This window comes from Procambarus clarkii, chromosome 61 (assembly GCF_040958095.1).
Source record: "Procambarus clarkii isolate CNS0578487 chromosome 61, FALCON_Pclarkii_2.0, whole genome shotgun sequence".
NCBI classification, from domain to species: domain Eukaryota; kingdom Metazoa; phylum Arthropoda; class Malacostraca; order Decapoda; family Cambaridae; genus Procambarus; species Procambarus clarkii.
This window is the reverse complement of record NC_091210.1, coordinates 20,731,380-20,754,388: the sequence shown is the minus strand read 5'-3', so window position 1 is coordinate 20,754,388 and position 23,009 is coordinate 20,731,380. Positions and strand designations below refer to the sequence as shown.

The 23,009-nt window shown below is 43.0% G+C and overlaps 1 protein-coding gene across 1 annotated transcript; it reads left to right on the top strand.

Annotated features, from left to right (window-relative positions):
- Window positions 1-2,872: 2,872 nt before the first annotated feature.
- LOC138354165 (S-antigen protein-like) lies at window positions 2,873-3,829 on the top strand. Its single transcript, XM_069308055.1, has one exon. The coding sequence runs from the start codon at window positions 2,873-2,875 to the stop codon at window positions 3,827-3,829; it is 957 nt and encodes a 318-aa protein (XP_069164156.1).
- The last annotated feature ends 19,180 nt before the right edge of the window (window positions 3,830-23,009 follow it).

Below are 23,009 nucleotides of genomic sequence, written 5' to 3'. Positions count from 1 at the left end.
ATACAGTGGGTTGAAATTTCGGGGAATTTGAATAGGTATTAACGAAGATACGAGAGAGAGCTAAGGCGGAGGACAAGCGCTGGAGCTCGGTAACTAAATTACTGTATTGAAATACGTTTGAAATATGATTATTTTTAAATTTTAGAGGGATTGGAATGATAGTATTCATTATACGACAGGGGACTAAGGCTGGGAACGTGAGCTAGAACTTGCTTACTAACACGATTTATTTGTGTAAAACTGACTTGCTTAATGAAAAGGAGCAAACATACGATGTCAGAAAATAGCTGAACTGAATGAAAGGAGAGAGAGAGAGAGAGAGAGAGAGAGAGTGCAGGGACGGTCCAGATATTATTATGGAGAAGATAAGATAAGATAAGAGGCGACCTACACGAAGCGTCTGGCTGGCCGGGCGTAAGGTAAATACAGGTGAGGCGACAGATTGTGAGGTAAGGGGGGGAGGGAGGGGGTGTGAGGTACGAGAACTGAAAACCCTGGCCCGCACAGGTGATTTTCTAAATTTACATGAAAACCATGGCTTACACAGACGAATTTTGTAAGTTGAAAACAGGTAAAATATGTCCGTAGAGTTCTCCTGAAAACCCTAAAGCGCTACATACGATATTTGAATTTCTCCCATAAGACCTTAACAAACTTCTAAGTCTCGGAAATTATTTTTCTCATAAGAACTTTAACAACTTCTAAAATCTGTGACACAAAATTTACCTGAAAACCCTGGCTCACACGCGGGATATTGGACCTCAAAAAAAAAGTTACCTGTGGCGCTTACACCTCACAGGGGTTCTCTGGCCTGAAAAAAAAAAAAAATTACCTGTGGCGCTTACACCCCACAGGGGTCCTCTGGCCTGAAAAAAAAAATATCGTCTGTGGGGTGTCATCCCTACTACTTGCAGCTGGTCCAAGTGTCATCATCACACCCTAAACAGAAAAGGAGAAAAGAAATAAACAACGAATAATGCAACGAATTTTCAAATAGTTTCAGGGAACACATGTGTCAACTAAAATCATTTCTATAACACTCAGATATTTAATTAAGCACATAATAAAGGATTCTAGTGATCAGTTTTATCAAAAAAGTGTTTAGTGCAATAATATAATTTTTCAAAGTTACCCTACTAAAAAAATATGCAATATATGATATTTATAAATTTTTATAAAATCAACAAATAGACTTTGGACTAAAATGTCTACTAGAGTCTGTAGAAGCACAAACGCTACATATAAGATGTAATTTGCATGTAAATTGATTAATAAATGAAAGCTCTGAAGTAATTTGAAGGTGTAAATTACTTTCCAGAGTAAAATAAAGATCCAAGTTCGGCCACCTGTAGCTGAGCTTGACTTCGACAGATTTCGTTCATAATTGGCACCCTTGCAGATAGGCATCCATTGAGCAAGGTGTGCAAGTTTCCTGCAAATCCCTTGATAAGAAATGAGAAAAAAAAATTGGCCCCAAAAAAAAATAAAAAAAAAAATAAAAAGAAAAAAGAAAAAAATTTTTTTTAAATATAAATATATTGAACATACATATTACAATTATTACAAGAGTTTGTGCTTCTACAGCACATAGTAGACATTTTAGTTGACACATGTGTTCCCTGAGATTATTTGAGAATGTTGAACATTCGTTGCATAATACGTTGTGTATTTTTTTTCTCCTTTTCTGTTTAGGGTGTGATGGTGAAACTTGGACCAGTTGCAGCCCTTTCTATAACCATTTCATAACAAAATTTATAAGCAAATTGAACAATTTTAATTTATAACGATATTTTTTGATATGCCCCCTTAATACATTGACGAAAGGAACAGTGTTTTGTTCATCCCCTCTTTTTTTTATGCACTACATAGCCACTTTCTTGAAAGCGTACTACTGATTTTGGGTCGGATACTATCATTTTGGTTCTACCATCAAAGAACCCGGTTGCGAACCATAGTGGCCGTAACACTTTGCATTGTGAAGGAATTCCTTGTAGGCAGAGATACCTTGTTTAAAAGCAAATTAAACGCTGTTGTTTTCATATCTGTCACGCTATCAACCTTATAGTTGTCCTGTGATAAGGGTGGCCAGCTTGGTGAGTACTGAGGTCGTGGGTTCGAGTCCTCAGCATTGCTTAGATTGATTTTTCTCATTGAACACGTTGGTGTTCCTTCTATAGGTAATGTTTCCGTTATTATCCTAAGATTTGTAATAAGTGCTAATGTTTGCCCTTTTCCTTGACTCGGTATCGTGTCAAAGAGCCGGTCGGCCGAGCGGACAGCACGTAGGACTTGTGATCCTGTGGTCCTGGGTTCGATCCCAGGCGCCGGCGAGAAACATTGGGCACAGTTTCTTTCACCCTATGCCCCTGTTACCTAGCAGTAAAATAGGTACCTGGGTGTTAGTCAGCTGTCACGGGCTGCTTCCTGGGGGTGGAGGCCTGGTCGAGGACCGGGCCGCGGGGACACTAAAAAAGCCCCAAAATCATCTCAAGATAACCTCAAGAAGAGAAGAGCTGCTATTATTTGTGTAAATGCAAATACTTGAAAAATTGCTAAAGCCAATTTTTAGCTGTTCAACCGTTTCTGAATATATAAATCATTGATTAATTTACTGAGTGTTGATTTAATTTTCATTCAAAAAATTAATTAATGCTGAACATGAGCCTGTGTGCTTAAATTATCCTTCACTTATATTAAAGAATAATTCATATTGCATTCGCAAAGTCACAAACATACACACGTGAGATTTAACTGTGGTTGCCAGCACAGTATTAATACTGGTATGAAGATGCATCTACCTTACATCTCACAAGACACCATCTGATGCTTTCGAGGCCATCTTATCTCCACCATATTAAAACTAAATACCAAGATGATTGAGAAAGTTAGGCCATCTTATAGCTATCAGTTTGCGACAGTTGGGTCAGTAGATAACAAGCAGAGTGCGACAGTTGGGGGAGAAGATAACAAGCAGAGTGCGACAGTTCGGGGAGAAGATAACAAGCAGAGTGCGACAGTTGGGGGAGAAGATAACAAGCAGAGTGCGACAGTTGGGGGAGAAGATAACAAGCAGAGTGCGACAGTTGGGGCAGAAGATAACAAGCAGAGTGCGACAGTTGGGGCAGAAGATAACAAGCAGAGTGCGACAGTTGGGGCAGAAGATAACAAGCAGAGTGCGACAGTTGGGGCAGAAGATAACAAGCAGAGTGCGACAGTTGGGGCAGAAGATAACAAGCAGAGTGCGACAGTTGGGGCAGAAGATAACAAGCAGAGTGCGACAGTTGGGGCAGAAGATAACAAGCAGAGTGCGACAGTTGGGGCAGAAGATAACAAGCAGAGTGCGACAGTTGGGGCAGAAGATAACAAGCAGAGTGCGACAGTTGGGGCAGAAGATAACAAGCAGAGTGCGACAGTTGGGGCAGAAGATAACAAGCAGAGTGCGACAGTTGGGGCAGAAGATAACAAGCAGAGTGCGACAGTTGGGGCAGAAGATAACAAGCAGAGTGCGACAGTTGAGGGAGAAGATAACAAGCAGAGTGCGACAGTTGGGGGAGAAGATAACAAGCAGAGTGCGACAGTTGGGGGAGAAGATAACAAGCAGAGTGCGACAGTTGGGGGAGAAGATAACAAGCAGAGTGCGACAGTTGGGGGAGAAGATAACAAGCAGAGTGCGACAGTTTCAACAACAGAAAACGGGAGCCAATATGGTTGCAGATATATCAAGAAATTTATGGAAAGAAGTAATTGGAAATTAAATCCGAAACGCCGTAAACTTCGGAAAACTGTTGAACACAATGTGAAGTGGAATTTTGTGCTCAGATCACGCTGATAGTGAGGCGTTACGCTCTATAGAGTGAGGGAACAGGCAGTATTGAATGAGATCACGCCTGTATTAAGTGAAGGATCACGCTTGAATAGAGTGAGGATCACGCTGGTATTGACTAATTGGTCACTCTGGTATTGAGTTATGATCACGCTTGGGTTAAATGATGATTAACGCTTGTATTGAGTGAAAGTTCACCCTGTAATTGAGGGTTCACTCTTATATTGAGTGAAGGTTCACGCTTGTAATGAGTGATGGATCACGCTGGTATTGAGTGAAGAATAACGTTTGTATTGAGTGATGAATAACGCTGGGATTCAGTGTATCACGCTTTCATTGAGAGAATGATCACGCTGATCTTGACTGATTGATCAGGCTTGTATTGAATGATGGATAATACATGAAGGACCTTCGTGGTACTGAGTGATGGAACACTCTGGTATTGAGTGCTATTTCACGTTCATATTGAGTGCAGGATCTATCTGGAATTGAAGGATCACTCAGTTATTGAGTAAAAAAATCATACTGGTATTGAGTGAAGGGTCACGCTGGAATAGTGAAGTGTCATGCGGGTTTTGAGTGAAGGGTCACACAGGTATTGTTTGAACGATCACGAGGGGACTGAGTGAAGTGTCACGCTTGAGCTAAGTGATGGATCACGCTGTCATTAAGTGAAGGATTAGGCATCTATATTGAGTGAAGGATCATGCTAGTTTCGAGTCAAGGTATTGTTGGTATTGATTGATTGATCACGCTTGTTTTAAGTGAAGAATCACTCTGGTATAGAGTTATAATCACGCTTGTGTTGAAAGATAGCTAACACTTTCATTGATTGAAAGGAGCTCCCCTGGATTTAATTGGAGGTCCACGCATGTATTCAGTGAAGGATCACACTTGTATTGAGCGGTAGATCATGCTTGTATTGAATACTCGCCCAGTTTAACTTGCCTTGTTTTGTTTGCGAGGGTTGAGCTCTAGCTCTTTGGTCCCGCCTCTCAACCGTCGATCAACTGGTGTACAGATTCCTGAGCCTACTGGGCTCTATAAAATCTACATTTGAAACTGTGTATGGAGTCAGCCTCCACCACATCACTGCCTAATGTATTCCATTTGTTATCTACTGACACTGAAAAAATTCTTTCTAATGTCTCTGTGGCTATTTAAGAATAAAGTTTCCACATGTGTTACCTTGTTCGTGTTCCACCCGTGGTAAAGAGTTTGTCTATGTCCACCCTGTCAATTCCCCTGAGAATTTTGTAGGTGGTTATCATGTCTCCTATTATTCTTCTGTTTTTCAGAGACATGAGGTAAAGCTCCCTTAGATTTTCCACGTAGCTCAAACCTCTCAGTTCCGATACGAGTCTGGTGGCATACCTCTGACTCTTCTCTAACTTTGTCTTGTGTTTAACTAGGTGTCGACTCCAGGATGGAACTGCATATTCCAGGATTAGACTGACATAAGTGGTATTCAAGGTCCTGAACGATTCCTTACACAAGTTTCTAATGGCAGTTCTTATGTTGGCCAATCTAGCATATGCCACTGATGATATCCTTTTGATGTGGGCCTCTGGGGACAGGTTTAGCGTGATGTCAACCACCAGATCTTTCTCTCGATTTGACTCTTGCAAGAGTTCATCTCCCACATGGTACCTTGTGTTCAGCGTTCTGTTCCCTTCGCCTAATTTCATTACTGTACACTTTCCCGAGTTGAACTTTAGTAGCCATTTTCTAGACCATTCCACCAGTTTGTCCAGGTCGTCCTGTAGTCTCTGTATCTTCATCTGTCTTGATTCTTCTCATAATTTTTGCATCAGCAAACATTGAGAGGAATGAGTGAGTATTCCCCTCTGGAAGATCGTTTACATATATTAGAAACAGGCTGGGTCAGCGGAGTCCCTGTGGGACTCCGCTGGTGATATCTTGCGACTCTGATGTCTTTCCCCCCCCCCCTTCAGTTACTCCTGTTGCTTAGGGCCTCCCTTATCCACTGGAGCACCTTACCTTTTACTCCTGCTTGTTGCTCTAACTTTTGTAACAGCCATTTATTGGGTATTGTATCTAAAGCTTTCAGACAATCCAAGGAAATGCAGTCTACCCTTCTCTTTCTTGTTTAATTTGTGTTACTTGGTCATAGAATTAAGCCTATGAGGCACGATTTATCATATATGAACAATTGCTGGGGGGGGGGGGTGTTACAAAGTTATTTCCCCTGAAGATGCTCATCGAGCCATTTCCTCACGATCTTCCCTATCACCTTGTATGGCATATAAGGTAGGGGAAACTGGCCTGTAGTTCAGTGCCTCTTACCTGTTAACCTTTTTGTATATTGGGACTACATTATCTGTCTTCCAGCTTTCCGGTAGGTCTCCTGTTTCCAGTGACCTGCCATACACCATAGATGGGGCACACGTAGTGCTTCTGCACCTTCTTTCCATGGTAAGAATCTCATCCACGGCGAGATTCTGTGAGGTCCCACAGCCTTTGACACATTGAGCTCCAACAGATTCCTTTTGACTTCATGACTGGTGAGTTCAAATTCCTCCAACACGGCTTGGTTTGCCTCCTCATTTAGTGTACGGGCTTCTTGTTCTATTGTGAAAACCTCCTGAAATCTCTTGAGTTCTTCACACACCTTGTCTTTCTCTGTGTATCTGTTCTCCCCTTTTTTTCAGTTATATCACTTGTTCCTTCACTGCTGTTTTCCTCCTGATGTGGCTGTGGAACAGTTTTGGTTGGGTCTTAGCTTTGTCATGACCTCATGCTCCACAGCATCACTAGAAATACCATATCCTGGCCAAAGTCTCAGTATGTGGCTAGGGTTAAGTAAAAAAGCTAGCAAATAAGACACCAGTTTTCTGGGGCATTTTAAAACAGGTCATCGTAAAACGGTAAGAAATTGAAGTTCTCTACAACTGATACTCTAATCACAACAAAGAGCCTAATCACTGCTCTCTAAATCAACGGGCATTAAACTGCACACCCTCGGGACTAGCTGACACCAAGCTCAACTCTGGCACAGTGGTACACCAATCAAAGTAACAGGAGGGCGGTGACACACATTAATAAATAGTGGGCGAGGAATCGGTAATATATAAAAGCACAATAGCAATCACTTAAGGTGCTCAAGTACCCATCTTAACCTGTATACATAAAATCCCTTACCACCTGGCATATATGATTTACATCGGTAGTCTGATCCACTACAAGTACAACAGCATATTTATATATACATTAGTAATCGATAAAGAAACAAAATAATGCCACTCAAATCAAGAGCTGAACGTCACACGTACGCCCATCTTAAAAATCAAGACCCCCTCCCCATCCGGCCCGTTGGCGTCGTGAGGGGGCTTCGTGGCCGGCTGCCGGAGTGTGATGCTCAGTGGGACAGTGCTCTGTCCTTTTGTGGCCTTGCACTCCTGTTGCTGTCTTCTCTAATTGTGCCGGATCACTTTTCCTTTTCATTATATTTCGTTTTTCTCCCCCCCTCTTCTATCTGCTTATCGTTTCCTGCCGACCTTTTGCTTGTTTTGGATTATTTCTTTGGACTTCTTCTATTTTGACGCCCGGGTGCTTGAGGAGGCATACTCTTGCACCCGTAGAACTGTTGTACCCAACGTCTCGAGCGAGGGGAACCTTTTATTGTCAATCCCCCTTTCGTCGCTGAACCCGATCTCGACGGACTGACGGTTCTTAAGGTGACGTTTGTGGGGCGTATACTCACGACGCACCCCTAGGGGGCCCCGGCATGATCGGCGATAGCTTCCTGTTGGGTGTCCTGCCTCTAATTTTGGCTCCATGGTGGGTATGGGGGCACATTCGTGGATGAATTTATCACTCTTCGTACCTATGTCGTTAAATGTTTCTGATGTACCCTCTTGGGCTCGTGGGGTGGGCGACCAAGCCCCCGAGTCGGCCTGTCTTGGAAGACCGGGCTCTGTAGCCTCCGCTGCGTTGGGCCCCGACCTTTCTCCTCCTTTGACCATCCTGACTTCTTTCCCCAGCTCCCCTCCCTCCTCTGTGGTTGGGTTGAGCCTCCAGCCCCCAGTAGTGACCACTTCGTCCCCTGGTGCGGCTAAGTCTCTCGTTGTGACTACTGCGCCTTTTGACCCACACTCTCTCTGGGGGTTCTCAACGCCGTTCGCACCCCGGCCGCACTCGCTCGATTCCTTCAAGTACTGACGCGTATCAAGCCTTGTTTGGTCCCGCTTCATGGGCCAAATACTTTGATCTCCTCCCTCTAGATTCTGCGCCTCCTGACGATTTCTCCCTCCATCGGCATCTTGTAGATTCCGTGGATGCATCTGTTACCTTTAACCCCACTCGTCTCGGTACACGTGTCGTTGCTGCTCCTTCTCAGGATGCGGCTTCCCGCTTGGCTGCCTTATCTTGCCTTGGCGAGATCCCTGTTCGGGTCTCCAAAAACGTTCAGATGAATGCCAGTGTTGGCACTATTCATGTTGCAACTGGTGTTCGGAATCTGCAGGATTGCCATGATGATATTTGGCATATCCTTGATGCCCAAGACCATTCTGTCCTCCAGGTAGACTCGTTTACTCGTCCCCCTCGTGGTCGTTGCAGTCAACCCCTTCGTGTTGTGAAGATCACCTTTGATGGTAGGACCCTTCCATCCTCTGTCATTCTTGCAGGTGCCAGGTGCTCTGTCCAGGAGTATATTCCTTCTCCTCGGCTTTGTAACAAGTGCTGGAGGTTTGGGCATGGTGCCCTCCGCTGCTCTGGGACTCTCTCTCTCTGTCCTTTGTGTGGGGGTGAAGGTCACTCTAAGTCGAAGTGCACTTCTCCCCAAGCTCGCTGCCTCAACTGCGGTGAGACCCATCCTACCTTCTCCCGTGCCTGTATCCATTACAAGCTTGAGGCAGACGTCCTCAACTTGAAGCACCGGGAGTCCCTCGATTGTTTCAAGCATGGGTTGGTTGGACATGTATATGAGTGGGATTGGGTGGTTATAAATAGGAGCTGCCTCGTATGGGCCAATAGGCCTTCTGCAGTTGCCTTTGTTCTTATGTTCTTATGGGAGCGTTTATCTTTTCCTGAGGCGAGGCGCCAGGTTCGCCAGCTCCCGCCTTATGCTAACGTCTCTTATGCTCGCGTGTTGCGCTCTTCCTCTCCTCGTACTTCCCTCCTTCCTCAGACTCACAACCATTTCCGGGCCTTGGACCCTAATATGCCAACTGCCCCCTTCTCTGTTCCTTTGCGTTCTGTCCCGAGGGGTCCCCCTCCTGGTTCTCTGTCTGGGGTTCCCCTTCTTTCTACCCAGTCTGTCATGTCTCCTGTGTCTTCGTCCTCGTCTCCCTCCAATCCTCCTTCCCATCCTCTTCCTTCATCTATCGGCTCTCCCCGCCGCCTGTCGGTGCGGGCGGATGTCCATCGCTCTCCTAACTGCCGTCGTGTGTGCTCTCGTTCGGCTTCTCCTGTTGAGACACTGGAATCCGTTGCCCGGTACGTAGTTGCTGGGACACCGGTCTCTTTGAGTCAGAAGCGTAAGCCTGGTTCCCCTCCTTCCTCCTCCCCGGCGGGTAAGAAGGCTTCGCTTTCTTCCTCAGCCCCTACTTCTGGCTCTGTTGCTCCTTCCCCTCCCATTTCAGTGATTGCGCCCCCTGTTCCTGCTATGGAGGTTTCTTTGGCCCCTGCTTCCCTTTCGGTTGCTGCTCTTGCTGAGGTGCACTTTCCTCTTTCTACTCCCCCTCTTCCTGCTGCTGTCCTTGACCGCTCCTCTCCGTTGTCTCCTCCTCTTCCTCCTCCTCCGGACCCCGCCCACCCACCTCTGGTCTGTTCTCCCGCTTCCTTCCCTCCGTCTTTGCTCAGTTTACCCCATGCCCCCTAACCCTGACTTTGCTGACCCTGATCCTGACCCTGATATTCTTTAACGTGCTCTGTTGCTCTTTCGCCTTTGTTTCTTCCTTGTTCTCTGTTGTTGTCCTTTCCCTTCTCGTCGATGTCTATTCTTCAATGGAATGTTCGAGGTTATTACGCCAATTTCCTCGAACTCCAACTTCTGATTTCGCGGTTTTCGCCCCTTTGTGTCTGTCTCCAGGAGCCGATGCTTGGTGCTCGTCCTGGTCGTTTTCATGGCTATTCCTTTCTCTCCCCACCCCCCAACCCCCGGCCATTGCTGGGGCTCCTAATTCTTCTGCTCTCTTGATTCGTGCTGATGTTCCCTTTGTTCCTTTACTTTTTCCTTTGCCTCTCCATTGTTCTGCCGCTCGTATCTTTGTGGGGAAATGGTACACAGTTATTCGTTTGCCTTGTTCGGGTAGAATGTAGACACAGTAGTCGCGTCTGTTTATATTTATTGACCGAGACAACAAGGTATATATCTGGCCAACCGAGGTCCACCTTACTCTGGGTCTGAGAGAGAGCTGAGGCTGCTGGGAGCATGGCTTGATGCTCCTCTGTCTGGCATGACGTCAGAGGCCTACTTGCCTGTGATTGGTTACATTTCAACTGACAGAATTTGAGTATAACACCGCTCGGACACGCTACCAAGTCGACGACCCTTGTCGACAAGCTCTGGCTAGCTATATAGTTACAATGATACTGAAAGGACCTCGGTGGCATTCAATAATGGCTTACATGTGAAATTTGCATAATAAAACATTGAAAGAAGATCAGGTGTGCGTAATACTAACAACTCGGCATATATGCACCAAAAAAAAAATTCATCATAATAGGTGAAAATCATGGTAACAATGCTTTGATTAAACCAGAGTATTAAGAACATGTGGATGTCTACTGATCAGATATGAACAATACAACTCAAGGTATTGCCTAAACAAAATTATTAACATGTGTCAATGGCATGTGCTTGAAAACCATACAAAATTAAACAATTATTACATTAATGGAACAAAGTTCTGACCTAACAACCACAATTGAATTTCAAGATAGATAATGATTTTCTTTTTTTTTTTCTCTCTTTTTTTTCTGAAATATACAATATATTTACAAGACCAATGTACAATATATATAATGTACAATATATTTACAAGCTATATACAAGACTTGGATCAAGAAGACTAACATCTGCGTGATAGCAGTCAAGATTCACTGGCCTCAATGTGGTTGCTAGACAACCCGTTCTCGCAAATTTAATAAGTCAATATTGACTTATTAAATATGTGCATAGGTGACATACTTAACATAATAGATACCCTTAAAAAGATTCATAGAAAACACCGACCTTACCTAACCTTGTTAGTATCTTAAGATAAGCATCTTATTGCTTCTAATTACAATTATTACGTAACCTATAATAGGTATAGGTTAAGTAATAATTGTAATTACGAAGCAATAAGATGCTTATCTTAAGATACTAACAAGGTTAGGTAAGGTCGGTGTTTTCTATGAATCTTTTTAGGGGTATCTATTATGTTTAGTATATCACCTATGCACGTAGTTAATAAGTCAATATTGACTTTACGAATTTGCGAGAACGGGTTGTGCTAGAACATTAATAACTCTTATGACAAGCACTGTAAAAATACAAATGGTGGTAGACTTAACAATGGCATCTAATTTATAACAAAATAAAGTTGAGAAAAACTATACATTATATATAATGGTAATAATAAGACACATGTGGTAGAAATACTGCAAATGATTTTTTTTTTTTTTTCAAAACAAACAGAATAACTGCAGAGTGCACTCAATTATAAATTCTGCGGATATCTACACCTAGCTCATCCAGAGCACTATACAACTCTGGCTCTGACTGAAGGTCCGGAACAGATAAAACTTCATGTGACAAACTATCATCTTGAGAGATATCCTCGTTAACATCTAGCCAATGGACATGTGGTGAGTGCACGGTTGAAACGAGAGGTCTAGATCTAAGATTATAATTGCTAGTATGGGGTTGCTGAACATCCAGTGGTCTGTCAACCACAGAAGGTGGTGTCCGAGTAGGAGTATCTGTCTGGGTAAGTTCATTGTCATCTTCCTCATCAGTCTCGTCAACAGTCATTTTAGCTAACTTCATATGGTCTAAATGTTCATTTATATACCCTCCTGTTAACAAGTTCTTAAGTCTGTATTTGTTACCTTTAATAAGCTCGATTACCTTATATGGACCCAAAAATTTCTTAGTTAACTTATACATAGGACCAGACCTGTGTTGGTTAAGTATCATTACTACAGATCCAATAGTTATTTTACTGGGTTTAGCTCGTGCATTCCTTGCTAGAGTGAACTCGGCTGTAGCTTTGGACAGTTGTTCTCGTATTTTCTTGAATACTAATTGCATTTGTCTACGCTTCACTTGAACAAAATCATCTACGTTATATAAGGGAGTAGGAGGTACGTTAATCAATTCATTAGGGAGGATCTTAGCTGTACCATAAAGAATAGCGTGAGGTGTGTCACCTGTAGAAACATTAATTGAAGAATTTATAGCACACTGAATTAAGGGTATAAAATCATCCCAATTGTTGTTATCAAAATTCAACGTGACTCTCAAGGCATCTAACACTTTCCTGTTAGTACGTTCGGCTAGTCCATTACTTGCCGGATGATAAGGCATGATGCTACATTTTTTGATGTTATATAAATCACACAAGCTAGTTAGAATACTATTACTGAATTCTGGACCATTATCTGAAAGGATTACTTTAGGCATACTATATCTACAAATTATTTGGTCATGGAATGCGCTGGCTATGGTTTCTGCTGTTTTGTTCGGGATAGGAACTAGTTCGCAAAACCGTGAAAAATTATCAACCATTACAAGCAAATGTTTGTTCCCTTTCTCTGTTTCCGCAAAATTTGTCAATAAATCCATCGATATTCGTTCCCAAGGAGCTTTAGTTGCTGGGTACACCTGAATTGGATTAGGTCCTGAAACATGTCCCTTGTGCTGTAAACAAGTAAAACATCTGTCAACATAATGAGCAATCTCCTTAGCCATTTTTGGCCAAAAATATTTCAGTCGACCTTGTAGGAGTGTACGATCCTTTCCTGGATGTGCACTTGCAGGAGCATCATGGATAATTTTTAACACAGTTGGTACCAAGACAGCTGGAACAACTAACTGACAACATTTCCTCGGGGCTGTCCCTAGCTTTACTACTCTACACAGTAAATTGTCCAACATAACTAGTTCTTTCAATGGTACTGGCGGTTTATGAATCGGGCGAGTTTCTTGCTTAGTCAAAAATTTAATGACGGGTGCCCATATGGGGTCTTGTCTTTGTTCCATTTCTACTACTGTAGCATCTAATGCTGGGTAATTTAACTGAATCGCAGCTACGTGTCGAGAAAACGCATCGGCTACAACATTTTGCTTTCCTGGAATATAACCAAATGTGGGATTGAATTCTTGAATTGTGAGCAAATATCTAGCAAACTTTCCAACTGAATTCTTATTTTTGAACAAGGGAATTAATGGTTGGTGATCTGTAAGAACATGAACTGGGTAATTATAAATTGTATCCTTGAAATGTTTAAGTGCCCAGACAACTGCCAAGGCTTCTCGTTCTGTTGCACTCAAATTTTTCTCTTCTTTAGATAATGTGCGGCTAGCATAAGCTATTGCGTGATCTCTGTGACCTTCTGTTTGAAGTAATGCAGCACCTAGACCTATGTCACTAGCATCTGTAACCAACGTAAAAGGTTTAGAAAAATCTGGGTACCTAAGGACAGGTGACGAAATTAAGGCTGCTTTGAGTTTTTTGAATGACTGATCCTGGGCCTCTCCCCAAACAAAGGGTTCATCTTTTCTTTGCAACGTGTAAAGCGGAGCAGCTATAATAGAGAATCCAGCAATAAATGAATGATAAAATCCAACAAGACCTGTGAACTGTCTTACGGCTTCTGCGGTACGAGGTGTTGGAAAATCACGGGCAGCAATAATTTTTGATTCATTCAATGTAATACCTGAAGGTGTAACTGTATGACCTAGGAAATTAATCTTTTGCTTTAAAAATGAACATTTTGCAAGCTTTATTTTTAAATTAGCTTCAGCGAGCTTTGCAAGTACTTTCTCAAGGTTCTGGAAATGAGTCTGAACATCTTGCGACATGATTATGAGATCATCAAGGTAAACTAGAAGTGTACTTCCTATCAATCTATGAAATAGATTTGTCATGAGCCGTGAAAAGGTTATTGGACTACTACGCAAACCAAATGGCATTCTTTTGAAATGAAAATGACTATTGGGAGTACTAAAGGCTGTCAATTGTTTACTTTCCTCATCAAGGGGGATTTGCCAGAATCCCTGCAACAAATCTAACGTTGAGAATACTTTGTTTCTACCAATACTTTGCAACAAATCATTTAGAACTGGAAGTGGGAAACGATCAGGTATTGTTACTCTGTTAAGCTTGTGATAATAGATTACAGGTATCCAAGTCCCATCTCGCTTTGGTACAAGAATCAATGGAGCGTTCCATGGCGAATTACTCGATTCAATTACATCACTCTGTAACATTTCTTCTACAAGTCTATCTGCTTCTGCTCTCTGAGAATGGGGAAGACGGTAAGCTGGTACATAAATAGGCGTAGTTCCTTGTTCAAGGGGAATTTTATGTGTAATGAGAGGAGTGAGACCTAATTTTTCTCCTGGTAGAGCAACAACAGCTCTATTCCTGTTCAAAATTTCCAAAAGCTGAGCCACAGAGTCAGGAAAATCAGTAGGACTGAGGTGTTGCGCTTGCACCTCTGGCTGAGATCCCTGTTCTCCTGGTGTGAATGTACAAACAGTATGATCCATGGAGACATCATCCACAACTCGCACCGGTAACGAGTAATGGGCAAAATCTACAACATGGGTACCAGACTGGAGATAGATATCGGCATTACTTGTGTTTGCGATAAATAATGTGACAGTACCATCCTGCACTGTGTGCCAGGAGGGTTCAACAAATGTACCATTCACTTTACATGTTTCACTTTCCGCAATCACATCCGACAACTCAGGCACTCCCTGAACCTTAACTCTTATTCTGGTGAGAGAATGAGGGTGTAGCACAGTGTCAGTAGCCATGGAACCACTGACTTCAGAGATGGAAGCTGCCAGGCGAGCGAGACAACGAGAATCCGTTAGGGCGTCCCCTTCCAGAAAGTCCCGATACTCATTCTCCTTAACAACTGCACAACTACTATGCTTCAATCGAGTGCCTGTTTTCTCGGGTATGCTACCACGACAATGATCTGACAAACCTACGCTAGCAAGGCGGGTGTCAACAAAATTAACGTAATCTGATTGAAGGTTGAACTCGTGGCCCTGTCGATACATGCTACACAAGGGTATGACATGGTCTTTGATACTTATGTTCCAACGATGGGGAAACAGTGCAATATTTTCATCAATCATGGTGTACAGACCTAAGAGAATGTCTCCAGGAAAATGAATAATGTCAACAACTAAACATGTTATAGACAATGTGACATCATTGAACTTGAGTGGGAGGTCAATTTCACCCTGAACTTTTACTTTATTTCCTGAAATACCACTTAGAAAAGGTATGTGTGACTGTTTTAAAATAGTAGGGTGCTTACTCTCAATGTCTCTAAGAGCCGAGGGCTTGACAATATTAAGTTTTGTACCTGAGTCAAGAAAAACTTTTAAAACTCTACCATGTACAATGGCTGAGACAAGGAGACCATCACTTGAGACTGGACAAGTTACTACTTTTGACTTATGTTGTCTGGGATATCTGCGTCTTGTTTGTGTCAAATTTACTGTGGACCCGTCAACATCTACAACTGGTCTAGAGTCAGTGTCCTCCTCTGTCAAGTGTCCAAATCTATTTTGGGTAGCTACTGAATACACAGGGAGGGCACTAGGATTGGCTAGCTTGAATTGGTTAGCGGATGGCCTTGGAGGTTTCCCGACGACATGGAGTGAACATTCTGAGCTCCAGCATTCTGTGACTGAGCATTATAATTTGAAGTTGCATTATAGCTGGGCTGGGAGTTGTAATTACGAGAGTTCTGATAATGTCTTGGACGCTGTGAGCCTCGCCAAGACTGACCATGGGAGTTACGAGGTGGGGATGTCCTTTGCCTAGCTCTACAATCCGCAGTGTGGTGACCGACTTGTTTATGGTACGTGCAATATGGAAGCCTAGAGTGATTAGATTGACGAGGGGACCGAGAGAATTGTCTAGGAGGTGATGATCTAGGGGCAGACCAACAGTCCCTTGCAAGGTGGTTACTCTTACCACAATGCCAACATGAGGGAGTGGATGGTTGTGGACTATGGCGTTTCGGCAATTTATGAGGCGGCGAATTTGACTGGGGGCTACGAGCATGGGTACGCTTCTGCGACCAAGAGTTTTGAGAATTTGTGGGAGGATGCTGAGAGCTTGTAACTACATTTACAGCATCAGAGGGTGGCACCAGTTGAGCACTTCGGGGAGGTAGTTTATCTGCGGCATTGTTAATAGCCTCAAATACTTCACCAATTTCATGTTTAACACCAAAATTTTGTTGCTCAACGATTGGTTTTGTATGCTCGGGGGCAAAATGCATTAAAGTACCAAATGCTATCATTTTGGCCATAGCCTCAGGGGACAGATTATTGTCTTTATCTAACCAAGTCGAATTATTCATAGCAGACACTAAGGCATAAAGATACTGATCGAGACGGCTAGTAAACGCATTAAACGATTCACCAGGCTGCATGGTGGCATTGGCAATTTTCTTGACTAACCTATACGGGTCGAGGTCTCCTTTATTAACAAAGCGACGGCGAAAGAAATCCTTAAATTCAGGCCAAGACTGGACGTGCTCTGAGCTGTAGCTGAGAGCACGGTCGACATATGCGTTAACAACACTCCTCTTGTACCTGTCTGGGCAGTCGCTGTTGGCATTTAGGCACATTCCTATGTTCGTTTCCTTAGTGTAGACTGCAGTGTGGAATCCTCCGCTCTTTTCCATGACTGTTACATCTAGAAAGGGCAGCTTCCCATCCTTTTCCATCTCATAAGTGAAACGCAGCACGGAACTCTGCTCAAATGCCTCCTTCAGTTCCTGCAGATGTCTGACATCAGGTACCTGTGTAAAAATGTCGTCAACATACCTGCAGTATATGGCCGGCTTCAAGTTCATGTCGACTAAGACTTTTTGCTCGATGGTACCCATGTAGAAGTTTGCAAACAGGACACCTAGGGGAGAACCCATGGCGACCCCATCTACTTGCTTATACATGTGCCCATCCGGGTTCAAGAAGGGTGCCTCTTTAGTACAAGCTTGGAGTAGTTTCCTCAGAATATTTTCTGGTATGTCAAGAGGAGTACAGGCTGGATCACGATACACTCTGTCGGCTATCATCCCGATTGTCTCGTCCACAGGTACGTTGGTAAACAGCGATTCTACGTCCAACGAGGCTCTTATCCCTGTGACCCGTGTGCCCCGCAGTAAGTCAACAAATTCCTTTGGAGACTTCAGGCTGAAGGCGCAAGGAACATAAGGAATCAGCAGGCCGTTGAGTTACTTCGCCAGTCTGTACGTGGGTGTGGGTATCTGGCTAATGATTGGCCGAAGTGGGTTTCCAGGCTTGTGTGTCTTGACATTTCCATACGCATACCCAGGTTTATATTCCCCAATGATTTTTTGCAGGTGGAGTCCGGATTTCTTGGCGTTCACAGTTTCGATCAGTTTGTTGACCTTTGCTTTTAATTCGGCTGTAGTGTCCTTCGTTACCCTTTGGAACTTAGTTTGGTCAGAGAGTATGATGTTCATTTTCGCCAGATATTCGTCTTTTTTAGGAATGACATATATTGGCGACTTGTCACCTCTCCTGACAACTATCTCCTTGTTCTCACGAAGGCTTTTAGCTGCCGCTTTGAGCTCCGGGGACAGTATGGTGCTTCTGTAATTGCCTCGATTCTTTCCTCCTTCTGCAATAAGTTCTGCTTGTAAGGTATCTTTGGTAGTGACCTTCTTTTGTGTCTCGAGGTCGAATATGTCGTCCAACAGAATTTCCAACTCTACTTTCCGGGCCATCTCACTCGGTCTGGACATAACATGACAGTTTATGCCCAGATTTAGGAGAGTGCAGACTTGGTCCTCAGTGAGGTTAATTCCTGCAAGGTTCAGGAAGCCATCTCTTGGTCGTGGAATTGCCATAGGTCCTCCATATAATGTTGTTAGTTTCTTGATAATCCTTGTTTCAGTGCTGAGGTGATGTTGGTCTGTGAGGATGTCGAGGTGTTGTTCAATGCGGGTACGGATACTATGGTCGATGTTGCTATTTCTCCACTCGTTTGTAGCATGAAGTAGTTGCTTTTTGTTGTCTTTGATTTCATTCTCTGCCTTGTATATCTGATCACGAATCAGATCCTGGCGATATTTTATCGTGAAGGCTTGATTCCTTGCTGCTGGGTCGTGCGCTTTAATATTAGTATATTTTGGTAGCAGTCTTTCCTGTAGACATATATTATTAAATATGACCGAAAAACACTGCACACACACACTGCAGTCTACACTAAGGAAACGAACATAGGAATGTGCCTAAATGCCAACAGCGACTGCCCAGACAGGTACAAGAGGAGTGTTGTTAACGCATATGTCGACCGTGCTCTCAGCCACAGCTCAGAATGGAAGCAAGTCGACGAAGAACTCTGTAGGGTAAGGCAGGTCCTAGTCAACAATGGCTTCTCCAATGGTTTCGTCGAAGACATCATAAGAAGGAAAGTGAAACGCCATGCAACCTCTGAAGAGACAACTAACACAACACCTATACCCCCTAATAGACTATTTTACAGGAACTTCTTTTCCACAGCTCATAAAATGGAGGAAAGGGTCCTGAAAGATATTGTTAATAGAAACGTTATCCCTACAGACAAAATCAGAGGATACAACTGACGATTTACTATAAAACCAGAAAAACGGCCAGCCTACTCATGAGAAACTCTCCAGATACAAAACAGAACGCTTTAAAAGAGACTAACGTCGTCTATGCCTTCAAATGCCCTCTTGGGGACTGTAAGCTCCAAAAAAACCAGTATATAGGCAAGACAACAACATCTCTTTCAAGGCGTTTAACGATGCATAAGCAACAGGGGTCCATTAAGGAACATATAATCTCTTCCCACAACCAAACCATCGCCAGAGAAATCCTAGTAAACAACATAGAAATCATCGATAGATAGAGTGATAGCTGGCGGCTTGACGTTTGCGAGGCACTACACATCAAGAAGTCAACACCAGCAATCAACAGCCAATTAATGCACAACTATATTCTACCCACCTCAAGACTCCGCTCCAATATAGAAGCATCAAGAAATATGGACCAATAGGCTTTCTACAATCACTTCTATTCAATACCCATTGTTTCGTGTTCTGTCTTGTGTTGATGAAATTAATACCCTATTAATGCCACCTCACCCCATCCACCTCACTCAAATGTAGATATAAACAAAATCGGAGATGCGTAAGTTCTATTCAGTTGTGTATTTGTAAACTAAAGTCTTTGAAAATGTAATAAGTTTTACGAAACGCGCTCATGTCGCGTCAGACTAGAAATAAAAATGAATTTTGGAGAATTGATTTTTGATTTACCTCCAACAGTGAAAAGAAATGTACGAAAGATTGAGAAAATTCGTGTTAGAATTATTAATCTTACTTTTTCGGTCATATTTAATAATATATGTCTACAGGAAAGACTGCTACCAAAATATACTAATATATATATATATATATATATATATATATATATATATATATATATATATATATATATATATATATATATATATATATATATATTAGTATATTTTGGTAGCAGTCTTTCCTGTAGACATATTTTATTAAATATGACCGAAAAAGTAAGATTAATAATTCTAACACGAATTTTCTCAATCTTTCGTACATTATGCTTCACTGTTGGAGGTAAATCAAAAATCACTTCTCCAAAATTCATTTTTTTTTCTAGTCTGACGCGACACGGGCGCGTTTCGTAAAACTTATTACATTTTCAAAGACTTCACAAATACACAACTGATTAGAACTTGCGTTTCCCTGATTTTATATCTACATTTGAGTGAGGTGGGAAGGGTGATGTGGCATTACATTTGAGTGAGGTGGGAAGGATGATGTGGCATTAGAGGATATTAATAGGGTATTAAAAGTATCAACACAAGACAGAACACGAAACAATGGATTTTGAATAGAAGTGTTTGTAGAAAGCCTATTGGTCCATATTTCTTGATGCTTCTATATTGGAGCGGAGCGGAGTCACCCTCCAACAGTGAAGCATAATGTACGAAAGATTGAGAAAATTCGTGTTAGAATTATTAATCTTACTTTTTCGGTCATATTTAATAAAATATATATATATATATATATATATATATATATATATATATATATATATATATATATATATATATAACCAAAGTACAAAAACAGGGAACAAATGCAAAACAACACATAAAGACTAACAATTGCGCTTAAACATGAAACAAAGCAAACACCATGAAACAAACATAAGACTACATACAAGAGGTCACAGGAAAGCACACAGGACACAAGCTAAGAAACCCATAAACATCATGGGACAGAAAATGCATACAATATGCATTGTATGTATGAAAATGCAAAAAAATTATAGACCAGTTGCACTAACATCGCACATCATAAAAGTATTTGAGAGAGTGATTAGGAGTCAGGTCACCAATTTCATGGAGACCAATGACCTTCACAACCCAGGCCAACATGGATTTCGAGCGGGAAGATCGTGCCTCTCCCAGCTACTTGAGCACTACGACAAAGTCACTGAGGCATTAGAAGAGAAACAGAATGCTGATGTGATATACACGGACTTTGCAAAGGCTTTCGATAAATGTGACCATGGCGTGATAGCACACAAAATGAAGTCAATGGGAATAACCGGTAAAGTAGGACGCTGGATACTCAGTTTTCTGTCAAACAGGACTCAGCGAGTAACTGTCAACCATATAAAATCTAGTCCAAGTGCAGTGAAAAGCTCTGTACCTCAGGGTACAGTCCTTGCACCGCTGCTTTTCCTTATTCTCATATCAGATATAGACAAAAATACAAGTCACAGCTTCGTATCATCCTTTGCAGATGACACAAAAATCAGTATGAAAATTACCTCGGCTGAGGACATTGAAAAACTTCAAGCTGATATTCATAAAGTTTTCGACTGGGCATCAGAAAATAACATGATGTTTTACAGTGATAAATTCCAGGTACTCAGGTACGGTAAAAATGAGGACCTTAAACATAATACAGAGTACAAAACACAATCAAATGTACCCATAGTAGGAAAACAGCATGTAAAGGATTTGGGAATAATAATGTCTGACGACCTAACGTTTAAGGAGCATAACCAAGCATATATTGCGACAGCCAGAAAAATGATAGGATGGATTACGAGAACTTTCAAATCCAGGGATCCCATCACAATGGTTGTACTCTTCAAGTCACTTGTGTTGTCCCGTCTTGAGTACTGCTCAGTACTCACTTCCCCCTTCAGAGCAGGAGAGATTGCTGAAATAGAGGGAATACAGAGAACATATACGGCACGCATAGATGCAATAAAGCACCTAAATTATTGGGATCGTCTCAAAGCCCTCCAAATGTACTCACTAGAAAGGAGACGAGAGAGATATCAAATAATATACACCTGGAAGATACTGGAGGGTCAAGTACCAAATCTACACAGTAAAATAACAACGTACCCATATGTACCCATATGTAAACGATATGGAAGAAAATGTAGAATAGAACCAGTGAAGAGCAGAGGTGCCATAGGCACAATCAGAGAACACTGTATAAACATCAGAGGTCCGCGGTTGTTCAACGTCCTCCCAGCAAGCATAAGAAATATTGCCGGAACAACCGTGGACATTTTCAAGAGGAAAATAGATTTATTCCTCCAAGGAGTGCTGGACCAACCGGGCTGTGGTGGGTATGTGGGCCTGCGGGCCGCTCCAAGCAACAGCCTGGTGGACCAAACTCTCACAAGTCAAGCCTGGCCTCGGGCCGGGCTTGGGGAGTAGAAGAACTCCCAGAACCCCATCAACCAGGTATCAACCAGGTAATACACAACAAATAAATGACATTAGTAAAGAAAAAATACACAAAAATTACAACAAAAGCACGAGGACACCAACAAAATAAACAGTAAATCCAAAAACTACACATAATAATACTCACATTAAGTAATGTGATAAATAAAGTAATACTCACACACACACACAACCCATGCGACAAACACACGGAACAGCAACACCCACAACCGCACACAACCACAACACTAACACCCAAACAGAACAAAGGCAAAGCACAAAACAAATCCATGCCACGCAGGAGCCAGAAACAAACACCCACACCTCCCACATGCGCAGACAAGGACACCCACCAGTGCACGCAGGCACAGGGGGAAACAACACGCACAAACACAGACACAGACAGAAACCAACTACACGAATCGCTCATTCTTCTCTGGGTACTCCTGAGCCGGAAATCGTAAGCAGTAAGCCTCTCCAACAATTAGGTCGTCTTCAGTAAGCGGACATCCAGGAGTCGCAGTAGGCCAAGGCATTGAATCCGGCTCGCCAAGGATGAAACACTGCGCACGCAGATCCCAGATGGTAGAAGGGCACCAGGGAACAGGACACACCAGGTCATCAAATTGAAAACTCAGAGATGTTTTAGTTCTGTCGATCACCTCTCCGGTCGGGAGGACGAAAGGTTAGGGTTTCTCCCTAGGAGGCCGGTCACAGGGCCGCACACTTGGAAGCTCACCAGGCTGTACAGCTGGCCGCACACTGGCCTGCCCACCAGGGCGCACACTTCGTTCAACGCTGGGCACCGCACCGATTCCCGCGGAGGGTTTCTCCGCAGGCGCCCCAGTGCCCCCACTAATCGGAACAGAAGAGGCCCCACATCGCACATCATTCGACAACACCACTACCAGGTCGCGATCACCAGGAACAACTGCCCACTGAGGGGAGCCACCAGCAGGAGGCACAGTGTCCATCACATACGGCACCACAGGAGGCAACACAGCGTCGTCCACAGCATCATCATCCATCGCATCACGCTCCTCAGCCCACGTCCGGCGACTCGGCACGCAGCCCGAGCCGATCGACGGCGCTTAAAAAGAGGCCTCTGATCGTCGGAACTGTCACCCCCCTCAGCAAACGTGCCCCAGAAGAACCAGCGGCAGGCGTCCCCAAAGCCGGGGCAGCAAGAT

Excerpts from the sequence above, each read along its gene's own strand:
- LOC138354165 (XM_069308055.1), top strand. The coding sequence starts at position 2,873 with ATGATTGAGAAAGTTAGGCCATCTTATAGCTATCAGTTTGCGACAGTT.